The sequence below is a fragment of the Cuculus canorus genome, chromosome 3 (genome assembly GCF_017976375.1).
Source record: "Cuculus canorus isolate bCucCan1 chromosome 3, bCucCan1.pri, whole genome shotgun sequence".
Lineage (NCBI taxonomy): Eukaryota > Metazoa > Chordata > Aves > Cuculiformes > Cuculidae > Cuculus > Cuculus canorus.
In genome coordinates, this window is record NC_071403.1 from 25,348,589 (window position 1) to 25,374,045 (window position 25,457).

General features: G+C 36.2%; 1 protein-coding gene across 1 annotated transcript; it reads left to right on the plus strand.

The window, feature by feature from the left end:
- On the plus strand, positions 1–25,210 carry UFL1 (UFM1 specific ligase 1). The gene is made up of 19 exons (XM_054062828.1): positions 1–145; positions 1,008–1,153; positions 2,175–2,203; positions 2,949–3,046; positions 3,885–3,999; positions 7,253–7,383; positions 8,027–8,085; positions 11,386–11,532; positions 12,695–12,870; positions 13,606–13,785; positions 14,170–14,290; positions 16,896–17,018; positions 18,947–19,067; positions 20,039–20,202; positions 20,700–20,830; positions 20,974–21,054; positions 21,816–21,901; positions 22,349–22,529; positions 23,199–25,210. The coding sequence occupies exons 1-19, from the start codon at positions 69–71 to the stop codon at positions 23,409–23,411; spliced, it is 2,379 nt and encodes a 792-aa protein (XP_053918803.1). The 5' UTR covers positions 1–68; the 3' UTR covers positions 23,412–25,210.
- The last annotated feature ends 247 nt before the right edge of the window (positions 25,211–25,457 follow it).

Consider the following 25,457-nt stretch of genomic DNA (forward strand, 5'->3'; position numbering starts at 1 on the left):
GGAGGTTTGTCCCCGCTCGCCGCCCGTAGCGCGCCCGGCGGGGCTGACGTGGAGCGGCCGAGGCGGTGATGGCGGCTGCCTGGGAAGAGATTCGGCGCTTGGCGGCCGATTTCCAGCGGGCGCAGTTCGCCGAGGTGGCCCACAGGTGAGCGGGGCGGCACCGGGACCCGCCGCGGCCTCCGGACCCGCCGCCTGCCCCTGCGGACTCTTCCCGGGGGTCCGTGGGGCCCTGTCCCTCTGCGGCCCCCACAGGCGCTGCCTGTGTGTCAGGGCTTGTCCCAGCCCCTCGTCCCCGCAGGACGAATGAGGTTTTGCTGTCTGCCTCAGCTATTGACAAACTTCATTTTATTTCCTACTTATTGTTTTATCTCACAATCCTAAGACGTATGAGCACGTTATTTCATGGCATTCAGCACGCTAACACCCACTGGAGTAATACTTTCATGGGGCTGTCTTATTGATTCCACTGCAGGGTTTATTCTTGCAAAGAATGTGAAGTTCCTGGCTGTCTTGAAATAATTAAGACCTGTCTTGCTCAGTAAAGCCCTGATGCCGTTAGGTTCAAGTTGCTAAACATGCTCACGGCTTGTTTCTTCCTTATGTGGTGTTGAGCAGTTGAGGTTGTTGCCCAGAGCTTGTTTTTGTTAAAGGAGAGGGAAAAAAAATCCCAAACAATAAAAAAAAATAAAGTAACAAAGTATATAAGGATCTAAGACAAATTCTGTAAGCATAACCGTACCAAATTCACGGCCAGGTGCATTCTTACAGCACAAGGTGCGCACAGCTGATTGTGGAAGAGTAAAAAGCTGTTCTAGAGAGATGACCCACAAAATTGAAGCCATATGGGTGATTTGGGGGCTGATAGTAGGATCCCAAACTTAGATTTTCACTTTAAAAGTATTGACACACTTTATTGTTGTTTTCTGTGTTTCTATTTTTGAAACATCAATTTAAAGATAATTTTAGTAAGTGCTTAGAATAACTTATTATTTTTATGCTGTTAATAGATTGTCAGAACGGAACTGTATAGAAATTGTCACTAAACTGATTGCAGAGAAGCAGCTGGAAGTAGTGCACACACTTGATGGGAAAGAGTATGTCACTCCAGCACAGATTAGTAGGGAGATCCGGGATGAGCTTCACGTTTGTGGTGGTAAGTGTGCCATTTGCTTTTTTCTGGATTTGGAAGTCAATTTTGAAGTCTATAGAAAGAATTTGAAAGTTTGCTTCAGTACTCTTAATCTACAAAAAAACCCTGAGTTTATTTCCTATTGCTTCATCTACAAATTAACTTACCTTGTATTATTTTATTTTCACTTCAGATCTGTGTTAAGCCTTTAGGTAAGCATATCAGTATATGTTACTGGGTCATTTTTACCCATGCAGAATTTCTGAGGTAGAAGTGGTCTAAGAACGCTCTTGAAGGAAATTTGGCATTTTAGTGTGGCTAAGTATCTGGCCCGGATGTTTGACCTTGACTCAGAATTTCCAAATTATCCTCCTTTCATATCATTAGTGAAAATAATATTTTTAATTTTTCATCTGCTTTGTAAGATATTTAAGGAAGCAAATGCACTTCACACTGCTTTTTGTCAATGGTTTTAATGAGAAGACAGTGTATTATAATTTTAGTTAGGTTTAATGGAGAATTTCACAGCATTGTATGCTTGGAAAATTAACTTTCTTAATATATTCGTACAGACTAGTCATTTTCCTATGAATACCACAAGTATGCCTCAGTTTGTGTTATGTCATTGTACATCATATCAGTATGACATAGCCTGAACTGAATTTGAAGTCGCTGGGTTTTGTTACTAGCATCATGCGAAGGAAGGGATTTTTGGTGATCTCCATTTTGATACTCATTGGACTAGTGGTAAAATCCAGATCAGCATCAAAGCGAAAACTAATTGGGAGGGAGTTTGCATAGTGATTTTTACTTCTGGAATTTCTGTATTGGATTGTCAGCAACGCGATAGGGTAAAACAGTATATGATATCTTGCACTGATCACCTGTGGGATTTGTGATTTGACAATATATAAAGCTAAAGTTGCTTTAACTGGTCTACAAAAAAGTAATGAAGAAATATCTTGTACACAATACATGATGTTATATTTTAGTCTGTTCAAACATGTTTCATATACTAAAAGTATATTTGTACTTTTTTTTGAAGGTCGAGTAAACATTGTTCACTTGCAACAGGTAACTTTTTAGTAATAAAAAAGCTGTATACTTCTTTCTTTTCTTCATCACATACATTGTAAATATGGAGGTCATCAGTTTTGCTAAGTTATTTCTTAAAAAGAGAACTAATTTTATGAAGAGCTGGTAGCTTATGTCAGATTACATAATCCATAAGTTTACTGCTTTATTGATAGCTCCTCTCTGTTTATTGATAATCAAAAACCTCTGAAATCACTATTAAAATAAATAGATTTTCTTTACGAACTCTTCCCTTGTAAGCTAAGAGGCGCAAACAGAAAATAAATGTTTTCCATTTAAATTTAAAGCTGCAGGAGCATGTATTATTAACTTTGCTTGCCTCTCTGTATCTTCCTTCTTCATTAATCTCTTCTCACCACTAATCTTTATCCTTCAATGTTCTTCCTCTGTGACAAATTTTCCCTTCTGGCTTGAGTAAAATTACTTGAAATCAGAAAACCATTCTGAAAGACAGTTTAGTATTTTCTGTTCATTGCTTTTTGGAATTTTTTATTATATAGGTTTCTTTTAACCTTGTCACAGCTGCAAAGAGAGTGTTTTTCCCCCTAAAGCCTTGCTGCTTTGTTCCAAATCACAGATCAACTGTGTGTTTATGCAACAGTAGAAAAAAACAAAAGCTTTTCTCAAGACGTGGGAATGTGTAAGTGTAATATCTCAATGTTTGAGAACTAATTTCAACTTTAAAGTTCTGATAAGAGGTTTTGTTGGCGATTTTTTTTTTTAGGTAATAAATGTGGACCTTCTGCACATTGAAAACAGAGCTAATGACATCGTTAAATCTGAAAAAGCTATTCAGCTTGTATTGGGACAGCTTATAAATGAGTGAGTACTTTCATGAGCAGTATGTTTAATTCGTATCTCATTTATTTTTTAAAATGCAGGCTAAAAGTAATGGCCAGCCTTTGTTCCTTCTAGAGCGAAAGAAATTTTTCTTGACTGCTACCAGGGCTGTCTGGTGGTGCTCAGTGTTTCTTTTCCAGCTGGTGAATGAGGCCTGTCCTAGCAGGGCGCCCAGTGAATCCAAGGAGCAAAGGCCCTACTGAATGTCTCAGCCCAGAATCCTGCATTTAAGAGGCTTCATTTCTTACAGTAGCCAGGTCTCATTTGCTCTGTGGCTTTGCTCTCTGCCTCAGCTATTGACAAGCCTTCTCAGTTTTTTCCCACTTCTTGTTTTACCTCACAATCCTAAGATGTGTGAGCAAGTTATGTCTTGGCATTCAGTACGCTTGCATCTACTGCAGTAATACTTTCATGGAGTTGTCTCTATTATTGATTCCACTATAGGGTTTATTCTTGGCAAAGAATATGATATTCCTAGCTCTCCTGAAATAGTTAAGACCCATCTTGCTCAGTAAAGCCCTTTTCTGAGTCTCGTCAACATATAATCTTTTTCCTGTTCCTGCTTCTTGATGGTTTCACACAAGCAGATAAATGGCCTATTTTAGTACCACCTACCTGGTTAGCAGGCCTTTTAAAAAAGCCCATGTTTTCACTCATATTGTTCCTTATTTGCTTAAAGTAACTTTCAGTTTATTTTCACAAAGTTGTAACAGAAAGAGGTATAGTGCCAGGTCAGATAATAATTCGGTATGTGGCTACTGGGTTGATCTTGATGTTCCTACTTAATGTGTTGGGGCTTTTTTCCTTTTTTTTAAATAAGGAGTTACCTGGATCAAATAGCAGAAGAAATAAATGATAAACTACAGGAAACTGGCCAGGTGACAGTATCAGAACTCTGCAAGGCATACGACCTCCCGGGAGACTTTCTGATACAGGTGATGCAAGCCACCAACTTACCAAATGTAGAATTGATTGTGTTTGCCTTATTTTGTCATCTCTGCAATATCCATGGCTTTAATTGTGATCAGCGGCTTGTCATTTAAGTAGAAAAGTATTGGATGCACAACAGCTATAGTGTAACAGTGATTTTATAGATTGGGATTGACATTTCCCATTTCAATTTTGGGAAATATTTCTTCAGAATCTTTATGACTCTTAGGAATAGGTTAAGAATGTTAGGAACAGGCTAGATTAGTGGAAGCTCTGAAAATGTCTTTGTTAGCAATATCAGAGAGAAGAGGCAGGGGTAGTTTCATCAGTCTCATCATAGAGCTTTAAACGAGATGTGAAGGGGGAGGGGGACATACCCAGGCTTGGTTGAAAAAAGCCTGAGAAAGCCACTCCAGTTGCTGAGGGACTGTATGCTGGCAAGGACCCTTGGTCTGTCGCCTCACAGGAAGTGAGGAATAGCATTTCAAATGGTACCACAGAAGGGTTAGAAAATTCAGTGACTATAAGACTATTCCCCTTAGGCATGTAGTGGGATCAACAGCCCAACTGAAGTGCATCTATAATGCACGCAGCATATGCAAGGGGAACTAGAAGTTATTGTAAGGCAGGAGAACAATGGTATAATTGCCATCACAGAAACGTGGTGGGATGGCATATAACTGGAGGGCTGCTATGGCTGGCTGCAGAATCTTTAGGTGGAGTAGCCCTGTGTGTCAGGGAGAGTTTTGACAAACTTGTTGATGGTGGTGATAGGTTTGAGTGTCTATGAGTGAAAATCAGAGGTGCACCTAATAAGGCAGATATCGTGGTGGGAGTCTGCTATAGACCAGCCAGCCAGGAAGAAGAGCCAGGCAAGTTATTCTATAAGCAATTGGGAGAAGTTTCACGATCGCTAGCCGTTGTCCTTGTGGGAGACATCAACTTGCCAGATGTCTGCTGGAAGTATAATACAGTAGAGAGGAAACAGTCTAGGAGGTTTCTGGAGTGTGTGGAAGAGTGTGTCGGTCTGACCTCAGTGCTGGGGAAGGTCATGGAGCAGGTCATCTTGAGTGCTGACAGCACACACAGGACTACTGAGTGATCGGTCTCAGTCAGCATGGGTTTGTGAAAGGCAGGTCCTGCCATACTAACCTGATCACCTTCTATGACCAGGTGACCCATTTGATCAATGAGGGAAAGGCTGTGGATGCAGTGTACTGAGACTTTAGTAAAACCATTGACAGCATTTCTCACAGTATTCTGCTTGGGAATCTGGCTACCACTGGCCTGAAGAGGCGCACCCTCTGATGGGTGAAAAACTGCCTGGATAGCCAGGCCCAATGAGTTGTGCTGAATGGAGTTAAATCCAGCTAGAGGTCGGTCACAAGTAGTGTTTCCCAGGGCTCGGTGCTGGGTCCAGTTCTGTTCAATATCTTTGTCAACGACCAGGGTGAGGGGATTGAATGCACCCTTAGCAAGTTTGCAGACAACACTAAACTGGGAGGAACTGTCAATCTGCTTGAGGGTAGAAAGGCTCTGCAGAGAGATCTGAACACGCTGGATCAATGTGCTGAGGGCATCAGGATGAGGTTTAACAAGGCCAAGTGTGCTTGGGACATAAAAGCCCTGTGCAGCACTACAGGCTTGGGAAAAAGTGGCTGGAAAGCTACCTGGCAGAGAAGGACCTGGGTGTGTTTGTTGACAGTCAGGTGAACAAGAAAGAGCCAGCAGTGTGCCCAGGTAGCCAAGAAGGTCAACAGCATCTTGGCTTGTATCAGGAACAGCATGGCCAGCAGGACCAGGGAAGTCATTGTACCGTTGTACTCAGCACTGGTGAGGCTGCATCTCAACTACTGTGCTCAGTTTTGGGCCTCTCACTATAAGAAAGACATTGAGTTCCTGTAGTATGTCCAGAGAGGAGTAATTTAGCTGATGAAGGGGCTGGAGAACAAGTCTTATGAGGTGTGGCTAAGGGAACTGGAGTTGTTTAGCCTGGAGAAGAGGAGTCTGAGAGGAGACCTTATTGTTCTCTACAACTACCTACAAGAAGGTTTTAGAGAGGTGGGTGTTGGTCTCTTCTACCAGGTGGTAGGTGACAGGACAAGAAGGAGTGGCCTTATGCTACATCAGGCGTGGTTGAGATTGGATATTAGGACAAATTCTTTCACCAAAAGCATTATCAAGCACTGGAACATGCTGCCCAGGGAGGTGATTGAGTCGTCATCCCTGGAGGTAGACGATGACAGGTAAATGAGGTGTATAAGACAGGTAAAGACAGGTAAATGAGGTGCTTGGGAATATGATTTAGTAATGCACATGATACTGTTGGGCTTGATGATCTCAAAGGTCTTTTCCAACCTAATGATTCTATGATTCTGTGATCAGCTGCCCCGGAAGCAGAAATACAGTGGTAAGAGACCTTTCAGTTTATTCAGAAAGGGTAAAATAAGCATTTGTTTCTAGAAGCTGAAGCCAGACATGCAGAGTAGAAACAAAAAGTTAGTGATTATTGAGGTGTTGGAAAGGATTAGGGAGAATTCTTGTACCGCTGTTGACTTTCAGTTGAGTTTATATTTTGTTTGGAAGATTTTTTTTTCGAAGTGTAATCCTGTGGCATGTGTTAGTTGAACAGTCATGTTAGGTATCACAGACAACCTTGTTAACTCTTAATTTATGAACACTTTTCCCCTAGTGTTTGTTGCATGATCAGCTTCTACAAAAACATCTCTAACGTGAAAATTATTACATGTTTTCTTTTTGTTTCCTGGGCAATATTTCCTGTGTTTAGTTAACTTTGCAAGGATGTACATTTTTTAAACTATTTGCACCTCTTTTGTGTTTATTGTTGCTAATTTCTGTCTTGACTGTTTGAAAAAATGGATAGTGAATTCGTCTTGCCAGTAGTTCATACTAAATTAATACAAAGATTAAATGTTAAGTTTTCATTGTGCATCTCCAAACCTTACTTATTTCTTTTGCAAAGTTTTCTCTCATTGTTAGATACACATATATCTGATAAACGAGGGCATTCTTAGGAAAGCTGAATTCCAGAAAGTTTGTAGTATGGGCCATAATGGCATCAGCTTACTTTCTCAGTATACCTAAATAATAATTTCCACTTGTAGTCCTCGTTTCTGAATGCTTTGTCTGTCTTAGCCAAACTAATTTGGTGGTATGTTAAATAGAGATTTTTTTATTATTTTTTGCTCAACATCATTAATGTACAATTTTAGCAGTCATCCCAGCTTCTACTTACAGGCATTATCGAGGCGTTTGGGTAGAATTATTCATGGACAACTAGACCAGGAAAACCGTGGGGTGATTTTTACAGAAGCCTTTGTGTCCCGGCATCGAGCACGCATTCGTGGTCTCTTCACTGCAATTACACGGTAAATTGCAACACCTGCAACCACATATTAATATATTTTTACCTTAGGTCTTTGTGGACCGAAATCACTTGCAATTGAAAAAGAAAGAAAATAATGACTTATAGATATCTTTAAGGGTAGTTCAGTTTCTGAATATTCAGTAATATTCAGTTATATTAGACTCATTTCTTCTGAAATCAAGACCTCCTTTTGAAAGTAGAACAGAGAAAGTGTATCAACATACAACATAGTGAAGTTTTTTGGCTGAAGAAAATATTAATCAGTAGTTCTTTCATTAGCTTAGAGAGTGTCTGTCCTCACTGTCATTCTGCAGCTCCTCAGACAATTATGTACTGATGTTTACCGACTACATGTGTTTACAGAAAATGTTTTCTTACTAGATCAGTAATCTGCTGTGTCAGTTTGTATGAAGAGAAAAACTTGGGATGGCAGAAGTTTCCTTGCAATAATTATTGTAGCTCTGTTATGAAACTTTGTAGTAATTCAAAATTGAAACCTTATAAGCTGTGTTAAACTTTGGTGTAGCACCCTGGGGCTGCAGTGTAATGAGTTTCTCCATCTGGAGTAACCTCTCTTATTTCTAGATTCTCCACAGCAATTTCAGGTCATTAACTTAATTGTTTTGGTTTTCTGTTTTTCCAAGGCCTACACCTGTAAGTAACTTGATCACTCGGTATGGATTTCAAGAACATTTACTTTACTGTGAGTTTAATTCAGATTGTTTTATATTTTTGTTAGTTTATTGATTGATTTTTCCTAACTAGAAGCATGCTTCCAAAGAAGCATTTTAGTATATAGCGTTAATTCTGGAATAAAGAGTAGTGTGTTTAGTGTAAGCAATTTTAAACCTTTTGCACTATCCATAACTGAAGAGATGTTCTCTATATCTAAAGCAATAGCAGTGTACGTTGATGAAACGCCTCTGGGGGCAGGATGATGCAAGAAGTACAGTAGTCATTTTGTCATCTGTTTTGTTATTTGCCCCTAGCTACTGGCAGTTTTATCAGTGAAGCACACAAAAGGGGTCAGATTTTACATAGCCAAATGGAATTAACTGCTCTGGATTTTATTTATTGACTTTTCTCTGTGATAGCAGAGGCAGAGCTTTTGTTGTGCTCTTAGTTAAATGTCTTTATGTGCTGAGAGATAAAGCCTATCCATAATCTCTTATTTTCCACAGTTCCTTTTTAAAATAGAAATTCATAAAAGTATCTTTTAGGCAGTACTTAATTCTTTCTCACTTCTAGTGTCGCAGCTTTTCTTTGACTACCGGGAATCGTCTCCCATCTGTCCAGAATTCTGCTTTGTGTATTATTAGTGCTGTAAGCTGTCTGACCAAGTGTTGCTGGTCTTCAGAGCCTTTTAATGATTTTCTCTCTCTTCTCGTGAAAGTCAATATTTCTCTTTTGTTTGATGGGGTCTTTTTCTTTTCAGGACATCGCACACTTTAGCCTCCACTATAATACCTTCTTATTTTTTGTGACAACCTTAGTCATTAAAAATGAAAATCTAAGCATTTAAATAAAAGCATATAAATGTTCTACCTTCACATAATCAATTTAACGTTTTTTCTTTTTTTGGAGTGTGCCACCTAAGTATAGATTAAAGAAAATCTGCTGGGCTGCATTATAGTAATGTTGCAGTACCCAACAAATTTCAATATGTGATTGCAGTCTTTTTCAAATAGGTCCTGCACGTGCCTGATCGTGTTTTGCTTATGTGCAGTGTTAGTGTGAATCGAATCTCTAGTGCTTTCCTGTCACCAGTAATCATCACAATGGCTAATTGTATTTCTAGTACTTCCTTTTTCTTATTTTTTTAGTAAGTTTGTTCATCTTTTTCTTTAATTTTTGTTACTATATTTAATTTCCTCTGCAGTTTCCTAAGTTTCAAAGAGCTTTTTACTCGTTGCCAGAGCTCATTTGATTTTATAATACCCATTTTCTGAGATAACGTTTCAATTCCACAGATGCTATTTAAAGCACGTATAGCAATGTATTTTAAAGTGGTCTTTATCAGTTCTGTGTCTGTTCCAGAAAAAAAAAAATTAAGTTCAGTGTGCTGTTCATATAATTTACAAACAGATGGTTATTTGTTCAATGCTTAGCTTAAACAAGATAAACAATAGTCTTTGGTACAGTCATAGATGTGCTGCTATTCATGTTAAGCTGACATGAATTTGTAATAGAAAAATAAATAATTTTAGAAATCAGAAACTGTTTAAGTAAAACACTTATTTCAAAGCATAATGAAAGCACAAATGTTCTTCATTTCTGAATGTTGTGTTACTGACATGGGGCAGGTGTGGAGGAACGCTTATTGTCTTTGCCAGCCTTTGACAGAGACCTAATAGGACACTACAAACTACTAAAACACCTTTAAAAATACATGTGAGATTACAGTAGTTCTGCAAAGGTCCTGTTGTTTTTTTAAAAACAAAACACTATCTAGGCCTAATTGCAGTAAGGGCTGTTAAATCTCTGAAAGCACCTTCTCTGCCCTGGAGTTTTTAGAACTGGAACTTGAAATAATACAAACATTAATTTGCATCACTTTTCCCCTTTCTCTATAAAGATTCTGATTTATTGCTGGTACTCCACAAAATGATTTTAAATACCTATAAAAGTTTTGCTTTTTTCCCAAAACCATTGAATAAAGACAAGTTGAGATTACAACTGTATTGTCTGGCTGTCTGACAATTGTTTAGGTAGAATAGGCATATTGACTCTGTTTTCCAGGTTAACTAAACTATTAGCAAGTACAAAAAAACTAATTTCATTTTCAGTCTTATAAACTTCAGTCTTTTTTTGTCTTATAAACTCCATTTTATACAAGGTAACTGTACCGTGGCATAACGTAATTTCTAGCTTTTGTCTTAGATTATGTAAAAGTGTATCTTGTTTAAATCAGTTTCTCTTTTTTCTACATTTTTTCAGTGTAACTATTCTTCAGCTTTGTTAGTGACAGACGTGTTCAATGGCTGCTAGCTTATAACTGACAAAAAAAATCATACTTTAAAATTTCTTCTTGAACTAGGTTTTCCTGTGTAAGTGAGCTGAACATTCATGTACTGTGCTAAGGGTATTGAAATGTTGACTAGTACTCGTGTGTAATGAACAAGGAGTTGTACCTTGTAATACCATCTAGTGTTCTGTTTCAGGGCAAAATCTGCCTTTTAATGAAACAGAAATCAACACAAACTGAAAGTAAAAAAGCCATCTAGCAAAGCTCTGGGAGTCACCAGTTGATTTCACTGTATTTTTTTAATATATCTAGTGATTTATGAAGAGGCAAAAGCAGAACATACAGGGCAATTCAGATATTCCTGTGCATCTTTAATAGATTTAAAATACCTTATTTGGCATTGAGAAAGGCTTAATTCTTCGGTACTACCAGTTATCAATACATTCTTTGTTAGCAATATTTGTGCATTATCAGGAGGTTCTTGTTGACCAGTGTGACCATTATAAACCGTGAAGATGGTCCCTATTAGGAGGTGCTTATGTTTATGCACTTTAGGTAGCAATTTTTCATGCCACTTTAGTGTGTTCAGATCTCTCTTTTTTCCATCTTGGTTAACATGCAAGCAGTGAATTCAAAGGAAACATTATTAATAAAATACTCATATATTTTATTATCTGTCCTAAGGAAGGTTCTTTTATGTCTACATATTGTAATTAAAAGCTCAATCTGTCCAGGTATATGTCCAATAAAAAGTGTTTCAATTCTTCCATTGTTGCTCATTCTCTTGAAGCATTTTATGATTTCCATAGCTTTTATCAAGACATTCTCATAAGTGTTAAAAATAATTGATAGAACTCAGGAATGTTCCACTAGAACCAGCACTTCTTAGTCTTCAATTTCTTTCAATACTAAAAAGAAAAACAAGTAATAAGTTGGGAAAAAAAAAAAAGAAGAAACAAAACAGGGAAAATAATTGCTATGTTTTGATTAATGGATATATTGAAGTGGAAAATGTCACTTTTTGTTTTCTTCTTGTAGCTGTGCTGGAAGAACTTGTTAACACTGGTCGTCTAAAAGGCACTGTGGTTGGTGGGAGACAGGATAAGGCTGTATTTGTTCCTGACATCTATGCTAGAACACAGAGCAACTGGGTGGATTCCTTTTTCAAGCAGAATGGTTACTTAGGTAATTAATCTTTATTCCTGTAGTTAAAACACTTTTCTAAAACTAATATAAGTATTTGGTCTTACTTCAATATAACTAGTGTCTAGAGTGAAGCCTAATAAGAATAAGTGGAAATCAATACAGTAGTCAATACTTTTACATTTAAAGATGATCTTTTGTATAATGATGTGTGTTACTTTATCACAAAAAAACATATTTCAGGAAAGAAATCCATACTGCTAAGCGATAACTTCCTCACAAGAGTTATGAATGCTACCTTTATTTGATGTCATGAAAATATTTCTTAGGCTGCTCATTGTAGACTTTTCAGATGATCATGTTTGGCTCGTGTGGTTAGAGCTTCAGACCTAGAGTCCAGCTTATAACCACAGTTTGGCTGCTAATAGTCCAGATAGCCAAGTGCGCAGTGCACAGGAAGAATCTACAAATCTTAGATTTGTAGGGGAACTGTAGTGGATAGCTCTAGTGTCGTGATTTGGATCCAAACAAGTCTGTCTGACTTAAAGCTGAGTGATGCTTAATGATGGTGTTTTAAAACAGGAGCTGTGGGAAAATGTGGACCTCAGTAAACAGAAGAATGTACCCTTATGGTCCCGAAGGGCCGTTCCCTAAATAAGTTGGTCTTGCAGTTTGGAAAGGTTCAACGTAATTTACTGTAGTAGTATTAAGTGTTCTGTAATATTGCATGGCTGATAGAGTATCTGTCAAAGTCTTCAGATGCTTTCAGAATGTCTTTATAAACTGCCAAATAGTTGGAATGCTTTGCTTGTGAGGCATTGCACGATTCTGTGAGTATGTTGGAGTACTTTTTGAAAACATAAGTTTTAATGTTGTGTTTATTGTAAATATTGTTCATGTTATAGTAGTGTACTTTGTAATTATATAATCACAAAAATAATGATATAAGAATCTGAAAAAAACATGTTTTTTCCAAAACTCAGACCAAAGTCACAACCGTGATTTAATTTTCATATTTCTATTAACCTTGTTTAGGTATAGCTTGTACTTAACTAAGTTTTAGGTCAGCATCAGCTAGAGGCTGCATTTACTCGTATAAAAACTATATAGTTCTTCATTTCCTGCTTTCAAAGAAAATCACAATGTAAGAGTCTGTATTTATGTGAAGGTACTTAAATGTAACAGATGTCTAATTATTTTATAGAATTTGATGCATTGTACAGACTTGGCATCCCTGACCCAGCAGGCTACATTAAAAAAAGATACAAGTCTACACAACTCTTATTTCTGAGAGCAGCTTGTGTTGGTCAAGAAATTGTGGATCAAGTTGAAGCCTCTGTAGAGGAAGCCATCAGCTCTGGAAACTGGATAGATGTAGCAGTAAGCAATCATTTTAGTTGTTGTTGTTGGATTCATTTATTTTGTATTACTTTTGTATCAAATCATACTTTATTGAAACTACATATATATATATAAAATGGAAGAATATGTCAAATAAGAGTATTCAAAGAATAATGTCAAAAAAGAATATTCATTTTAAGTAAAACAACAAGTAAAAGACATTGTTTGCCTTTAAGTTGGTCTCAACAACAGGAGGGGAAGGACATATCAGTATTCAGCTGATAAATACCTAAAACTGACTTTCACTTCAAAGTTAGTGCTAATGTGTTCTGCTAGAGAGTGGATGGCTTTTTGGAGAAAAGATTAAACTGAATTTTTATGACAGACTCAGTAAGGAGAGGAATATTAGCCATTTTATTTAGAAATCATTATTTTAGTCCTACAGCACTACTTTGTTGCTTGTGAGGAGGGCTTCTGTTTTGTTTGGTGTAACTATGTATCTGTTGAAGTTGAGCTGCATTTTGAAAAAGTTGCCGTGTGTTTTCCCAGCAGTGGCACATGTTCTAAAGCAGCGTTGATCTGGGATGTTAAAAAGTTTAAAATAGTGTTTACTCTTAAATTGTTAGTTTTTAAATTAAAAATTGCATTATATTCTAAATAGTTAACAGATGTCAAATGGGATGTCTGTGAATTCTTTTTATCTAAATACAAGAATGTCTACCCATTCTAGAAGAAATTATTCTGTGTAAATTATTTTGATTTTCTTTACCCTAGACTTTTCTGCCCACTTCATTGTCAGTAGAAGATGTTGGAATTTTGCTTCAGCAAGTGATGAGATCTTTAAACAAAAATTCTTCAGGTTTAGTCTTCAGTGACACCATTGTGGTCAGTGAGAAATTTCTAAGCAGCTGTGCTGATCTGTTTTCTAATATGATGCAACAGAAAGCTGAAAAGGTACAGGTTTTTTTATTGGTCAAGATGCAATGTACTTTGAATGTTGGAGTATAGTTTATGTGACTTTCTATTTGCTGTTGCTACCTCTTTACATCTCATCTGAAGTACAGCATGAGAAGAAGGGCTAAAATGAAGAAAAGGTTTGTGTGTGTAATCAGTGTAATTTAATGTATATTCAGTTGCACTTAGGGGACACCATCACGCTAACACTAACAGTATGATCATATGCTGAATTTTGAAGAGAAGAATATGTCTTCTCATATGTTGCTCTTCAAAAACATGGTATTAAGATTAGTATACTTAAATATGGCCTACATATTTCCTAATGTATCTTTTATTGCTGTGTGTATCTTTTTGCTGTTAAGTGCATGTTCTTCATTTTAGGAAATGAAAAATAACCCAGTTAATTTAATCACTGAGGAAGATTATAAACATGCTTCTGGTTTAGAGAATTCATATGCTAACAAAAAAGACAAAAAGGATGAAAGAAGAAAGAAAGCAACAGGTAAGGCATCGATATTTATCTTAAGCCAAAAAAAAAAAAAGATTGTTTTGTTTAGATATAAAGTTGCTATATTTTGTAGTCCATTAGTTGTCTCCCGTCTATTGCTTAAGATGTTTGAGAAATAATCCAACCACTTACTTCTCATCCTTATAGTGTAGGTACGTAGCTATAGCTGAGCTGTGTCCACGAGAAGTGATTTCAGATTTGGAAGTGCAGAGGAAATACCATAAAGATATCTTGGTTAGTGCAACACAAGGCAGCTGGCTTAAGAGGCAAAGGATCAATGCTTGTTTTATGCAGGATGATCACATAGGATTAAGTTGCATGATGAGGGCTGGCCAAACCAGTATTAGCTTGAGGACATCTCTGCTGTTTTTTATTACACAGTATATATGCACTCTTAGTCTCCAGTTTTCAGGGATCCGGGAAAATGAAAATACTCCTTAATAGTCTTGAGAAGTTACTTCCAAAATCACTCTGTCAAAATTCAGAAATGAGATATTAAGATGGGAGTTTTTGGAGAATGTTCTACATCTTTTCTGAGAATCCCATGCCAGACAATTTTCTGTTGTTTGCACAAAGAAGTTATTTGGAGGTTCACACAGTTAATGTTTATTCTGGGTTAAATTAATCCCAAACCTTACTTCATTTGTGTGGTGGCTGTTCGGAATACAGCTTCATCTGTGGAAAAATATGGATGTGTGGTTTTAACCCTTTCAAATCTTTTTTGGTTTTAAAACATTATTTAGATTAAAGACTATATTTTCAGCTCCAAAAACTTTACACGGCTCTTGTGTAGCTACAGCACGGCTGAGCAGTCTATGCTCAACTCACATGTAGAGTTTTATGTGCTACAGAAAGTAAAGAATTAGGGCACTGATGCATTTAGGTTAATAAAATATACTCAAAATAAAATATTATATTCAACTCTTAAAAAGACCATGACTGAGTTGGTGTGGAATCTAAACTTACACTTGACACCAGAGACAGAGCTGAAGTCAAGGAGCTTGAACTTTAATTGAACTGTCATAAATACAATGACTTCAGTTTCCAGCCCTGAGGACTGAGACTCTACTGACCACGTACCACACGTCCAGACACATTTATATCCACAGGTGATGTGTGCTGCACTGTCAGAAAGTACATCCTTGAGGTGGTTTTGTTTATGGACTGTTAGGTGTACTGCCTAACAATCAGCATCATAGTTTAAGAATTGGATATTGTTATTGCGTAATGGAAGAACATGGCCAATGTCCTGGTGCCTATCTTAAGGTCTGTGCATGACTGCATCAGTGTCTACTGTTTAAGTGTAACCTGATGTGGTGCAGGGTTATACAAATATGGATTCTGCCATGAATTGGATTAATGAAAATTTTCAAGATAAATTCTCTATTTATAATACCATTTGCAACAGTCTCTTACACAAAACAAGTATCTGCAGAGGCATATGCTCTTGTAATCCTTTCTGTACGTTACAGTCCAAGTATCCTGTTGTCATAAAGTATAGCTTCTCTGGCAGTAGTCTCTCCTTCATCTCTTTGTGGATGAGAACTTGACTGCAGATTTCAGCTTTTTCTGCATGGCTCTTTAGTGGAATACAGAATGAAGGGAGCTTATTTCCAAAATCACTAGTTTATTGCGCAGTTGAAAAGGTTTGTATCTGCTCAGCTGAATGCAGTCACAATTCAAATAAGCTTGTGAAGAATACCAGCTCATGCAGTTAGCTTTGTGAGTAGTAGCATCTTGTCTATGGTTTTAGGGTTTTTTTAGATTATAGTAACATTACATAATGTAGTTACTTGAAATCTTGGACCTTATATTTAAATGGAAAGTAACTACTTTCTCGAGATTAGTGCATGTATAGAACCAATTCTGGAGTTTGAATTTCTTTCAAGTGAAGAAAGAAGGGAACAAGCTGTATAAAAAGAGAACAAATGACAGAACAGCTTACTTTGTAGAGAAGGACTGTACTGCATTTGGGATCCATCTTCATTGTGAATGCATGGGTTATAGGACCAATGAACTAAGTAATTTATGCTTGTCAGAAATAGAACCTCTCATTGCTTTATTGTCATATAGGAATAGTTGGAAAAAAAATAGTGTTCTAGTTAATTGACCACACACTTCTAAGAATATTTTGGATAAATACTTACTACCTAGGATTCTTTGGAAGTTAACAAAGTTACCTGGAATGTTTCTGAGAGTTCAATTATTCAGCACTGAATAAAAATGCTAAATGCTTACTGAAGTGCTGTTTTCAGCCAACAGAAGTACTCCCATTACATTCTGGGCTCGGGTGTCTCATCTACTTTCAGCTGGAAAACGATATTGCTCTTTTTTTTTTAATGATATGTATATTTTGTATGATTGGTATTTGTGTTTATTAATGGCATTAACTTAAGCAAAGCTTTGACTTGGTTGCTTTGGGTTTTTTCTTAAGAATGAAAGTTTGGGCCTTAAGATTCTGGAATATGTACTGTAGGTTATATTTAGAATCAGGTTGTGTTTTTTTAATTAAGTAATGCAGGTAAATTACTGAAATATTGCAAACAAATTTTTAAGTGCTAGAACTTCACTGTTTACTAAGCAAATAGTTCTCCACCAGAGGGCAGTGGAAGCGTGAGAGGAGGAGGTGGTGGTAATGCTAGAGAGATCAAGATTAAGAAGACCAAGAAGAAAGGAAGAAAGGATGCTGACAGCGATGAAGAGTCACAAACAACTAGCACAGGTTTGTCATTTTAATTTTGGGCACTATCTACTCATAGTGCCATGTTTGTATCACTTGCTTTTCCACATCTCTTTTTTTCCCCACTGTTTTGCTAAGGTCAAGTAAAATATTAAAGAATTTGAAAATACTATTCCATTAGAATTGTATCAGTGGATATGATGTTGCTGTCTAGAGAAAATGGGCATAAAGTATTCACTGAATAGTATAACTGTCTGTAAAAAAGAAATTTAAGTAAAGCAAATGAGAACAGGTGTGGCAGGTTTTTTTCTTTTTAAATTCGAATTTGTGTAGGAAATGCCTTAGATTTCAGGAAGACTATTACACTTAGTTTCTTAACACCTGCTGTGTAGTGTATGATAAATGGAGAAGTTCTCGTCCAATTCCAAAGCTTAATTAGCTAAAATAAATCATAGCAATGAAACAGTACTTAGATGATTTTCTTCATAAAGATGAAATATGTTGTCAGAATAAAGTTTTAATATTTTAAATAAGATTTCTTAACAGAGAATAATACATATGAGCTTGCTACCTTTGTAATGGAGAAAAGTAGGTACTTTGAAGGCGTGGTGTGTTTCAGTTGCTTTAGATATGTATTACAGGATGAGTTTGAATCACTCCCTGTTGATGCCTATTTCTCTGTCTTTGCTGCTAGGAGAAGGAGCATGGATGACTTTTTCAAAAGTTAATGCTTACATTGTTCGATTTGTAGCAAGCAGTGGTTGCAAATGAGACGATCATAAATTTGTGTTATTTCTTTTATTCACTGGCGTACCAGAAATGTATGCTTCCATTTTATATGTAGTATCTAGACTTTCAGTACTGGCTGAAAAATTCTTTTAAACATGTTATTTGAAGTTGTGAGGTAAAGCATCTTAATTTTATATGGTACTACTCTCACAGAATTACTCTCACTTATAAATTAAGATTGCACAGTTCCTGAGTAAAACACTATTAAATATCCTTTTTCTTTTGGTGTAACCTTTCATGTTTTACAGTTGTTGCTGCTTGTATTACTGTATTCTAATAAATAGACTGAACCAAAATCCTGCGATAAATTCAGATGTAACCATTCAGATATAAGTAACACTCTACCAAAATCTGATTTAAGCTCTCTTTCCACCTGTTTACATAGCCTTGTGTGTTGTTCATTGGTGCCATGGCACAGCTAGGAATATCATTGATTTCTATTCATTGAGTTGCCTTATGTGCAGTGTAAACCTGTTTTTTCATGCTGCATCTGGAACACAGAATACCTGTCCTTTTCTGGTTCCCTGTCATCATCCTGATCTCATTCTTACATGTGAAAACTAAATTCTGCAGCATGCTGACAAACATCATTTTTTGTCCAAAATCAAAGTACAGATGCAATAATTAGCATGCAGTTACAAGCAGTGTGGAAGTTATTTTATTCCAGTTATCACTGGAACTTCATGTCTAGTTTGTGTCTCGGGTTTTGTACTGTAACCTCAAGGTTAGGATGCTCTGTTACGTGATTGTGTACCTTACTAAATGGAGTTAAATAAAAGAACTACCAGCTAGTGAAATCCTTCAGATAAGAACTTTCTGTTCAGTTTTCATGTGTTAGACAACTGTTAGGTCTTGGTGTTGTCATCATTTCTATGCTAATAGATGGGTCAGTTCGAAATCTCTCATGAAAAGTGCATGTCCTCATATACTGTTTAAGTTATCTATTATAGAAAATAACTTCTAAGTGATGGAAAGAGAACTTTTGTTAGTTTTTCATATGTGTAAAATTTAACTGTCGTCTGTAGTCATCTTGGTTTTTTGCATTGTTGGTAATGCATTTCTTCCATGAAGGTTTGAACATCCAGGCATTTCAGTCTCATGCCACAGAGTAACTGCAACAAAACTAAATATAATGCCTTGTCAATGAGTGGTCCTTTTGTTAATGAATATTCCTACTATAGGTAGGAATAAGCAGCTGGAGTTCCCTTTCATGTCACAAGAGGAAATTCAGAATGTTTTGAAGACCCACATGCAGGATTGCCCTGAAGAGCTTATTACAGAACTTGCTGAACATCTGATAAGGTAATTCCAGTAATTCAGCTGGAGTTAGAAGGTCTGTGATTCACTTCAAATGAATCTTCTCTTCAGATTGTTTCCTTGCTTAGAAAAAAATGTTTTGCTGATGGAATTGAACCACAATGTTCTTTTCCTGTGCAGCTCCATGTTACGTACTTGCTTATGTATTGAAAAGCCATGCTGACACAGTAGTGAGAAATAATGGTTCTGCTTAGCCATAAGTGGTTCTGCATCCTGTATCAGCAAGCATATATCAGCTTCGTGGGTGTATTTTGACCCCCTTAAACTGATCTATGTTGGGGTTTCACCACTTTCATCTTCTCTGCACCCTTGGTATATGGTCATGTTTCCTATCTTTTGTGGCTCTCTTGGTACCTGCCTCAACTGGGTGGTAAGCTAGGTCAGCAAACTGATCTAAGCAAAGACAAATAACATCTTTTAAAAGATAATCCTTACAAGAAAGTGGATGGGAATATGTGTATTGAGGGCAAAAAGATGTGATAGGACAATCTCAACTTGAATAAACAGGAGTGCAAGGGTGACTCCATCTTTAGCAGGGCCTGTGCTATTTTAATGCAACTTAAGTCTTCCCCTCTTACAGCTCTCATTAATCTGAAATTTGTCCACAGACCCATGAGTCTATGAATAGCTTTGCTTTTGAAAATCTTTTCTGTCTTTCGTCTTGTTCCCATTTAGGGGTTGTTATCAGTTAAAAACTTGGCAAGCACGTATATACCGTGCATACTGTAACCAATAGTACTTGTGCGATTACAGAGGTACATTTTAATTTCCTAGTCTTTTTTTCTGATTTTCATTATTTGTTTTTAATGAATCTCACAGAATGGTGAGAGGAACAGTCCCATTCCTTTACTGTGTAATGAGGTAGCTTTCTCTATTGCTGATATATTTGGAAACCCCTTGTGCAGTTTTACTGTTTTCTTAATGTTCCATTTTTCTCCTTTCTTCCATGTTCTCAGGCCTTTAACAAAAACCTATCAGGAAGTTGTGCGTTCTGTTTTTACATCTTCAACATCTTCCTCTGGAGCTAGCAGAAGACAGACTATGAAGGACTTGCAGGAGGAATTCTCAAACTTGTACAACAACATTCGGTTATTTGAAAAGGGGGCAAAGCATTTCACAGGTACAATAAATAATATACTTTAAAAAATTAATATGCTCCTTGAATGATGTTGGGTTTATTCCAGAGTCTAATTCAAGGTCAAAGAAGAGTAATAGTTTAAAAAGAAAAAATTCAGAGATGTGTTTACACTGCCTAACACTGACGTTATGCTGTAGTGCATTGCTTTGCACAATTAGTGAAATATGTTGTCTTTATTTCATATCCATAGTCTGACATATTTTTTGTCAAGGTAATTGAGGGTTCTTGTCCTTCCTTCCAAAGTGTTTACAAGGGGAATAAAAAAAAAAAGAAGAAAAAAATTAGTAAGCTTATTTTATTCTGTCACATGTGCGACTATTCAAAGAATTGAATTCAATCTGATTCTAAGAAGCCCCTGTTAAAAGATCTTTTACGTTTGATACTGAAAGTATCCATGGTTTAGGAAGTGCTGGGAATAACCGTCCTAGGAATTAGATAAATATAATGAGTTACTTTTAATCACTTATTTCTTTTAACAGATGAGACTCAGGCTAACCTTGCCAAACATCTGTTGAAGACTGTGTGTACAGACATTACAAATCTTATTTTCAGCTTCCTAGCGTCTGATTCAATGATGACAACAGAAAATTATTCTGCAATCACAAGTGAGGTATACAGATAACAGTTCCTTTTTAACAGTCTCAAGTAGATCACTGATGTTTATTTAATATTTAATTCTCTTCTGTTTAAATATGCGTAGAGCTAAAATGGTGATTAATGTTATGGGTTTTTTTCCATCCTTGTTGCATGCAGGTCCGGACCAAGATTTTGAGTAAATTGCCAGAAGACACCAAATCTCCTTTAACTAAGCTGCATACTTCTCTGAATGGCAAGGTAAAGTGATCCAGAAACTTTTAGTTCAGGTTTTCCATTCTGCTGATACAATGCTAATGAACAGCTGACATGCATAGTGTAGTGTATAACTGCTGCTGCTGTGTGAAGCATGAAGGCAAAATAATCTTTTGAATTTGTATAGGTCAGTGAGAGTAAGTACATTTCCATATCTGTGAATTTTAAGAAGTGAATGGGTGATCTTCCAGTTTGATACTGATAGTCACCCAGCTATTTGGTTCCAGATGGAATCTAGTGAGTTTTTATGTGCAGGTGATAAAAATAAAAGCTGAGAGAGAATCTGCAGTTTAAAGTGGTTGACGTTTCTTGTATTTTTTTCCTGAAGTTCCTGATTGTTCTCCCGTTTATTTCTTACCTAGTAAAATCCTAGATATTTTAGAAAAAATAAAATGAACTTCAGATTGTCGCAGTGTAGATACAAAGGAAAGTAATTTATTAATTCTTTTGTGCAAAAGGCCATTCTGATATGTTTCTTAAGGGAAAAAAAACCTAAATAATTGTAGAACATGTATTCTTTTTTTAATTCCATTTTTAAGACTAATGGATTATAGTGTGTTTTAGTGTTTAAGTATATGAACTGCTGGAAGATGAATAAAGTTAGCTTCTGCTAAATACTTTTTCTTTCTTCATTGGTTTATTCCAAATGCATTCTTTGTCTTCTGTGTGTGATTAATTTTGAACAGTAGTTAGTCCTTTCTGTAGTCTGCTAGCACAGGTTAAATTTTTATATTATTTTTTAATAGAGTATAGAAGACTTTCTTTCATGCCTTGATTCTACAGTGGATATTTGTGGAATAATGGTGAAAAAAGGAGACAAAAAGAAGGAAAGGTACCTTATTTTATTTATTCTATGCACAGTATGTGAAATGTACCTCTGTTGCTGCACAAATGTCACATGGTTACTTTGGTAGCGGTTACACAGAATGTGTAAGAGGCAGTCTTTCTTTCCTTACTGTTTAACTGAAAAATACAAAACCAAGCAGTCCTAATTCCAGGGGAGAAGGAGGAGGGAGATGGTTCATATTTGCCTCATTTGCTTGACTAACTACTTACTCCAAAATATCAGTTTATAAATTGTCTAGGGGGCTTTTCAAAATCTGAGCTGCCCTAGTGCTATGTTGTTTCTTTTTTAAATATGGAATTTCACATAAAGAACTGGTCAGTAAGAGGAGAAAATTAAAATTAATTGAAGTTAGTTATATTTTAGAGTCTATTTTCAACTACTGTAAGACAGAACAAAACCCATATTTTTATATAATGTATTCGTATTCCTTAGGCAAATCCTATTTCAGCATAGACAAGCTCTGATTGAACAACTAAAAGTCACAGAAGATCCAGCTCTTGTTCTGCACCTGACATCAGTACTGTTATTTCAGTTTTCAACCCACTGTATGCTTCATGCACCAGGAAGATCAGTACCACAGATCATTAATTTCCTAAGTGGCAAGATCCCAGAGGTATCCCTTTCTAGCTTTTTAAGGGGAAAGTACTTTTTTTAATATGACAACATGAAAGTTGTGCTACATAAGACTGGCATCTTTGTGTTTCATGTCTAATCATTACTTCATGTACAAAATATGCAATTTCTCTGATCCATATCTATCATTTCAGGGATCTATCTTCAATGGTTTTGTAACAAAATTAAAAATCGATCGGTTATTAGTAAAGCAGCATTTGCCTTTATCCATAGAGACAGCCGTGTGTTGGTGGATGTTATAATTCGTATAGCTGAAGATTTTTACTTTCTTTCCTCTCAGCTCTGCTTTTTAAATGGTTGTTATTTAAACTTTTCTAATTCAGTTTTAAAGAAATTTGTACCTCTTCAAAAGTAAAAATATTGAAATTTTGTCTTCTGTGCTGGTGATGTTTATTTGACTGCATTGCTTTCCTTCTTCAGTAGTTAATTGTTCTGTTCATGCAGCATGGATGCACTTTCATTTTTCTGCCTCTTTGAATGTCTCTCAGAAGTCAGATTGCAAAATACCTTGATAGAAATATTTTTGTCTATCACTAATCCTCTTTAGGCAAGAATGGGATAATGTTTTTTAAAGAATTTAATTAAAGGTCTGTATATCTTCTCTGTAACATTGACATTCCTTTGTTTTGTTCTGTTTTCTTCCCCTCAGGATCAGTATTCTTTGTTAGTCAAATACCAGGGATTAGTAGTGAAGCAACTGATCAGCCAAACTAAGAAAACGGAACAGGGAGATGGTGACTCAACAGACAACCTGGAAGATGGGGAAGAAGCAGATACCATTCGAAAAGAGCTCCAGGAAATCACTACCTCTGTCAAAGATCTTGTTCTCAGACCTAGGAAATCATCTGTAACAGAAGAATAAAATTGTTATTCAGTGCATCCATATCCATGATACAGTCAGGTTTTGGTTTTTTTCATCCTGAAGGGAAAGGATAGCAGAAAATGCTTGACAGACATTAAAATTTGGCTTCTAACAATAGCATATCACTGCCAGGGGATACAGTTATTGGGTGATGATGGCAAATGGAGTGTTCTTATGTGCTACATGTAACACACATTAAATGTACGTGTGATAGAGTACAGTTGTGGACGCTTTGGGTATGAAATTTGTGGTTTTTAATAGACATCTTCACATGGGGCCTCAAGAAATGGTTATTCTTCAAATAACACTGTATTCTGTTCCATACGCATACAGGCTTATAGTTTTACTTCTCTGATTTGGATTTATAGTGATCTAAGGATTACATATAACTGTATATAAGCCTGTGTATCTTAGTTTCAAAGAATAATTTTGAAACCATATACCTAGTAATATACCAATAAAAGGCCATCTTTTTTATATCATTAGTGGATGTTTTTAACTTCTCTTCACTGGACCACAATAATAAAAAACATGAAGTATATTTTGCTAAACTTAAGAGCAGTGACCCAGTACTAATGTGAGTTTCTAAATGTATTGAAAGCTGATGGAAATCAGCACTCTCATGCTGTTAATGTATTCTGTTAAAGTCCATAATAGCGGTTCATTTAAAACTCATAATTGGAACAGAAGAGGTGATACCCTTTTGCATTGGGTTTATGAGGGTGGATAAATACTGTTATGCCTGTCATTTTACATGTTATATGTTCATTCAGCAGACCTGTTCTTAGTCCAGTTCCTGTAGCATTAGAAGCACTTGTATTCTGTCAACTCCTTGAAAGAACTTGTGATATTCTGTTTATCCTGAGTTTCTGGAAGAAAATTTAGTTTATGATCTTTCTACATAAAATTTGGAGACCAACATGTTGGCTAAAGTGTTCCCCTCAGATTTTTTACATGAGCAGTACTTTATGTCTTCAGGGAAGCAGGGAAATGTGTAAAATAGGATTCTGCCACTTTAATGACATAGTTCTTATATGTTAAATATACTTCTAACTTATTTTTAAAAGAAGATAATTTTCTAACCAGAAATATTTTAGTTGTATTACTTCAGTAAGGCCCATTGATTTCATGTGCAGTTTCAGGTTTTTGCAAAAAATCAAGATTGAGTAGTAAGACAAGTGGAGTTCTTACTGAAAATGAAATTCACCCATTTTTGCGAAAATTCTTTGATGCTGAAAGAAAACAAGTTCTGTGTAAGCCCTATTCTGTTCATATATTTCTGTTTTCCAACAGTTTGTGTATTCTATAATCTTAATCATAAATATATCCAAGCCTGAAATTGCAACAAATGAAATTTAAAGAGGCCAAGTATGGAAGCTCAGTAGCAGATTAACCAAGGTTAATTTTTGTAAGGTAAAACATTGAATTTTATTCATCTGTAAAAGTTGGTAATGTTTAACAATGTTTGCATCAATGCTGATCTTTTACCAACTGTAAGGCAAAACCGTTTACCGTTTGTAAGGCAGAAGCAAAAGTTGTCTCTCTTTCCTTGGCTGGAGTCTGTCATAGCTGACAATAAAGGAAAATGAGGAGTAAGAGATTAAAATGTTCAGGCTATTTAACTTTGTTTAAGAAATAGCATTTGCATACATGGAATAAGTTTGATTTCTTGTTAGTTAGGCAGAATAATTATTAAGTTCCTATGCTGAATGTAAACAGTTTTATATGACATTGAGCTATTTTGTAAATATGCTGTATGATGTTCAGTATGCAAATATGAAATTATTTTAATAACATTAAATGATTAAGTATTTAAAATGCATTCTGTTGTTTTAAACAATGGTTGAGCATCTTGCTACTTGCAGCTTTGAAACAGCAATTGCTAATGTGCACCATCTGATACATGACATTCTGCATGTCCCCGTGTTTTTATTTGACTGTTTTATGCTGGAATAGCAATGAGATTCTAAAATTTACTATATTATGTGTTAGACCTGCAATATTATAGCCAATGCTATAAGAATGATGAAAAAATACATTCTTTGA